General features: G+C 28.1%; 1 protein-coding gene across 1 annotated transcript; it reads left to right on the plus strand.

Moving 5' to 3' along the window:
- The first annotated feature begins 498 nt into the window (after window positions 1-498).
- LOC136086140 (ATP-dependent DNA helicase pif1-like) lies at window positions 499-3,941 on the plus strand. Its single transcript, XM_065808416.1, has 4 exons — window positions 499-844; window positions 888-1,509; window positions 2,615-2,765; window positions 3,909-3,941. The coding sequence occupies exons 1-4, from the start codon at window positions 499-501 to the stop codon at window positions 3,939-3,941; spliced, it is 1,152 nt and encodes a 383-aa protein (XP_065664488.1).
- The last annotated feature ends 2,059 nt before the right edge of the window (window positions 3,942-6,000 follow it).

A 6,000-nucleotide genomic window follows, 5' to 3' on the forward strand; every position in this document is an offset into this window, starting at 1 on the left:
ATATGATTTTTTTAAATCAATAACGCCATTTGATGTCAACAACATTTTTTTTAATCTCACCGTTCTATTTTTAAAAAAATATTATCACACAGTTCTTTTTAAAAAAATTAATTCATTTTGTTACATAAGTGTATCACTTGACTTTTTTATTTCGAAACTATACCTTTGTCACTTGACTTTCGTTTTCATAATTCTTTTTTAATCTCGCCGATTTTTTCTTAAAATAATATTATCACACAGTCGCCCCTACGTCAATGACCTTTCATCTACTTTTCATCTTACGACTTTTATATCAACGGCTGCCAAATTATTTTTATGAGCGACTGTGACTTTTGCTTATATAAACATGTTAATGCCCTCGCAAAGGTAAACAGCTCTGCCGTTTTTTTTGCGGCTTATTTTTTAAATAGTTTTTTATTTACCAAACTATTTTTAAACGTCTTTTTTGACGCCTATAAAAAACATCCATTTTTTTTAAGAAAATTGCCGGAGGTAAAGATGAACAAAGATCAAGAAAAAGCTTATGTCGCGTTGTTGAACGACAAAAATGTTTTTCTAACAGGCAAGGCAGGAACTGGCAAATCATTCGCCATTAAAGTGATATACGAACGTTTTTTAAAATCAAAAAGGAACATCTACGTGACAGCAAGTACGGCCATTGCTGCTCAAATGTATTCCGAAGCGAGCACAGTACACTCGTTCGCCGGTCTCGGCTATCGGCAGGAGTCTGAAGCAACGATTATGAAAAATATGACAGACGTTGTCAAAGAACGATTAAAAAATGTACATACGTTAGTCATTGACGAAATTTCAATGTTGCCCGTGCACGTGTTCAAAACGCTGAGTATGATTTTGAAAAATATCAAAAAATCTTATTTGTCTTTTAGGAGGATGCGTGTTGCTTGTTGTCGGTGATTTTTACCAACTAACGCCTGTCGGCGAGGAAACGTTGCTGTTTGAAGACTCGCTTTGGCAAGAGTGTGGATTTGTTAATATAGAACTTGTAAAAAACTTTCGTCAAAACAAAGATCTCGTTTTTCAAACGCATTTGAACAATATACGCGAAGGCGTCTTTTCCGAATCCACTTTGGATTTTTTAAGAAAAAGACTAGAGCCTGCAGATAAACATTTAAATCAAAATTACACAAGACTCTTTATGTACAATAAAGATAGAATTGCGCATAACGAAGAGTATCTACAAAAAAACAAATTTCCTGATGTTGTATTTAACAGCGAAACAAAAACATTTAACAATTACAAGCTAGAAGAGAAATGGCCGTTTAAAACGCCACAAACCGTAACCTTAAAAAAACAATCGCCAGTCATTTGTGTTCGTAACATACCCGAGTTAGGCATTGTGAACGGCACTCAAGGAGTTGTCAAGTCGGTCAATAAAGAGCGAGTCGTTATGTTGGTGCTCGAACAACGAATTGAAGTCACCCTTCAAACCGAAATGCTCTATGATGCCAAAAGAAACATTATAGCCGAATGCAAAGGCATGCCGCTTGTGTTAGCCTACGCGCTCACCATTCACAAAGTACAAGGCCTCACTCTTTCTAACGTAGTGATTCATTTAAATCGAAATCAATTTACGTGGCATTTGTTCTATGTGGCACTGTCGAGAGCGCAAACGGGCAAAAGCGTATACATTATTGCTCAACATAGTTTTTTTAAAACATTTTTAGAAAACATTAAAATACACTCTGCCGTAAAAACTTTTTATAATAATTTATTAAAACCTTTGTGCGAAGAAAATGATAATGTAAAACGTATTAAGTTAATGTAAATTGTTTGTTTTTAAATAAATGTAATATGATATAAAAACGACGTCTTTCTATTGTGGTTTTATATTTTTAAATTTTGAGGTTTTTCTTTTTTACCAAAAGTATATAAAGAATTAAAAAAATAATTTTTTTTAATCATGAATACTGTTGAGTGTGTTACATAGCTGATGAACTTTATCCACTATATATATTTATATTAACATTTTTTATGTCACTCATTTTTTATGTCACTCATTTTTTCAATAACTTGTTATTTTTTTGTTGTTCTTATAGTCGTTTAGAGATGATTTTTTAAGTCAATAATAAATATTCTAAATATGGAAGAAAAATTTATTAAACTTATCGCATACATGGAAGAAACTAAACACGATATGGACGATAAAAACAAAGAAATTATTAATATGATTAGAAATATGATAATTCAAGCGAAATGGCAAACGAAAAAATATTCTGAGAAAAGAAAATTGAGAAAAATATATGAACAATATATAAAAGAAATAGAATTTGATTGTAAAGAATGCACTTATGACTTACACGATTTTTATAATTGTAATAAAGAATGCAATTGTTGCAAAGCAACAAACTCTGTAATTTCTTATATAGAAAAACTGCATAACGCGATATTTTAAATAAAAGATTTTTTTAATTTAATATTTTTTTAAATTTTTTTAAATTATGTTTGAATTATTTTACCCACATATTTTTTACTTGCCTGCTTATTATATGCTTATCAGCAACCGTATTAAGTTAATGTAAATTGTTTGTTTTTTATTTTGTTTAAATAAATGTAATATGATATTAATAAATAATGTTTTAAACTCTTTTTTTAGACTATTAAAAATGCAGTATTATTATAACATAATTCTTAACGGAAAATACAACGAACAAATTAACAACGTTAATGAAATGTTACTTCATGCTCTAGGATGGGATGAGATGGATGTCGCTATGGATATTATTAAAAATGACACTGATATAAATGTTTTTTATCAACGCGGCGTTTTTTTTCATATCGCTTTTAAACGAAATAACGTAAAACTTTTTCAGGCCTTAACTAAATATTTTGAACGCTACAGAATGTATAGCTGTCAACCGGGTATTACATGGAAAAACACAAGCACATTTTTGAATTGTTTACTTTCCGCTAAAGAAGATGTGTTAATATTAGATTCGACTTTGTATCAAGAGTTTGTTAGAGTTTCCACTGTTTTTTTAAAACATTTATAAAAAACATTTTAACCACATATTTTTTTACTTACCTGCTAATCAGCAACCCACCTGCTGATTTTTATTATAATACCCTCCCTCTTTTGGCTTTTTTTTAACGCTACATATTTAATCTTGGATAAATACATATCCATTGTTTTTTAAAACATGTATAATTAACATTAAAAATATAAATAATATGTTCGAATATGTTCTTTTTTTTACCAATTATTTTATTCATATTTTAACCACATATTTTTTACTTACCTGCTAATCAGCAACCCACCTGCTGATTTTTATTATAATACCCCCTCTTTTGGCTTTTTTTAACCCCTCTTTCCTCTTTGGCTTTTTTTTAACCCCCTCTTTGGGCTTTTTTTATGTGTACCGTTTTCTTGTTTTTTTTATATGTAGACGTTTTTCTTATAGTAGTTTATAAATGATGACATACTCCTATCATCAAATACGTAGGAAGTTATTTTCAGAAGCGAAAGAAAGAAATTAAGGTGGAGAAATTTTTATTGTCAGGTATGACAAACTTATTATTTTAAAAATTGTTTATAATAATACAAAACGATATAGCTAGAAATCTAATAATTTTTAATCTTAATTTTTAAAACTATAATTATGAAAATGGCTAACAAATCAAACATAACAGTTTTTTAGAAATCTTTTATAAACAAAACACACTTTTTCTGAATAATGATAATGATCCAGATGTAAACTTTTTCGAGGACGTCATAATCAACTCTAACTATTTTGATATTAAGGAAGAATCTAACCTCATGAATGCGTCACATTTGTTATTTTTAACTCTAACTTTAAACATTCGTAGTATTAATAAAAACTTTTAAAGTTTCAAATCATTGCTCAAAAATATAATTTTTGAGTTTACGGTAATATATTATTCATGTTTAGATTGAAATTTCGTATGCTGCCAATTATAATTGACGACCTTTTTTTTATTATAAATTATAAATATCAAACAAAGCATTCATTGCATAACTATTAGGTACCAAAACCTTATTAAAACGATCTTATTTTTCAATAACATACCGAGGGCCACATTTGTGGAGCTCATTCCATCCAATTGAAACTATAATTTCACTTAAAACTCTGGAAAATATTTTAAAAAACTAGTTACTTGACTATGACATACCTCAAATTTTTTTTTATTTTTAATATCTTCTTTTTTTAATTCTTAACTATTCTATTGTTTGTTTAAAAGTACTTATATTATTTTACTGATATTGTAAATTTTATGATAGATTTATAATAGTGTAAACGATACAATGGGGCTAGATGATAAGACTTTTGTTTTCTGCCTACTCCAGTCATATCTTAACTCAAAATACTTTGTAAACAACTTATGAAAATGACGAAATAGATTAAAAAAATGAAAAAATAAAAAAAATTACGCAATCTACTTTTAGTTGAGCTTTTTAGAAAAGAAACATTTATTTCGTCATTTATAAACATTTCACGACGATTGCTGTTCAATTTTTATCAATAAAATTTAAATAAAAAAAATAAAAAAATAGTTTAATAACGACAGGAGCAAGTAGAAGACAGAAGTCTTATCATCAAGCCCCAATAGTAAGCGTAAAATATTTTTTACAAAGTTTTCATTATATAAATTTACAAACACTCGTTGTATAAAACAAGTTAAGACATAATTACAGCAAGAATACAAGAAATTGCAAAAATTAAATATATACATACATTAAGAAATATTACGAGACTTTTTTTTTTTTTTCATTTAAAAATACAAAAATATGTTTGTGTCTGTTAATTCAAGAAAATACTAATTACCAATATTTTTAAAACAATTTATTGAAATTATGCTTTTCATATTTTCAGTAAGAACTATGTTCTGTGGAACATAGCTCTTACTGACGAGGCCCTCTATATGAAATTGAGTAATCAGATGTTTTTTAACTCATTAAGTATTTATGATTTATTTTAAGAAATGGGTTATTAAAGAATTCTCGAAGCATGTCATTTTGATATTTAAACATAAATAACAAGTTTTGGAACACGTTTAACTCATAGACATTAAGAGCTGTTATTTCCCAGAGTAACGGCTTGGGGTGGGCGTATTTATGCACATTATATATAATTCTACTGGCTTGCATTAAAAAATATATTTTTTAATGCTGAACGGCAAGTACTTGCCAAGTAATATTACAATAGCTTATGTAGCTATCAATAAAAGAGTAATATAAATCTATTAAATATTTTTTAATTAGTAGGTGTTTTGTTTTATGCATAATGCCTATAGTTTTAGAAATTTTGTTTTCAACTAGCGTAATATGATTTTTCTAATTGAGATGTTCATCAAATATTATTCTCAAAACTTTAAGTGATGAAACTCTGTTTACTATATTGTTAGTTACTATTAGCTGAGGAAGTTGCAGAGACAAGTCGTCGGATTTAGATTGATGATGAAATAAAATGTACTTAGTGTTACTGATTTTCAAAGAGAGTTTGTTTGATTTAAACCAGTCATTTAGGTTTTCCAGCTCACGATTTACTGTAAAGAAAATTGTTTTTAAAATGGAATGGGTATAAAAATGATTAGTGTCATCAGCAAAAAGAACAAAATTAAGCATGTTTGATGATAGGTAAATATCATTTACGTAAACCAGAGAAAGTAAGGGTCGAAGAATAGAACCTTGAGGAATTATTTTTTCTAACTTTGTACACATTGAATCATAAGATATTCCTTGTTTTATATTTTCAAGGTAACTTTGCAGCCATTTTATGTTGCTATTTATTACTCTATATGTTTCTAGTTTGTAAAAGAGAATTTTATGATCAACAGTGTCAAAAGCTTATGATAAGTCAATGAACAACCCGAGAGTATAACTTTTTTTAGCAAACCCATCCAGAATTTGACTGACTAAATCAGTTATTGCATGATGTGTTGAATGTCCTTTTCGAAAACCAAGCTGTTTGCTGTATAAGATATTATGTTTTTCAAGATAACTATACAGTCTGTTATACATAA

This window comes from Hydra vulgaris, chromosome 10, assembly GCF_038396675.1.
Source record: "Hydra vulgaris chromosome 10, alternate assembly HydraT2T_AEP".
NCBI lineage: Eukaryota > Metazoa > Cnidaria > Hydrozoa > Anthoathecata > Hydridae > Hydra > Hydra vulgaris.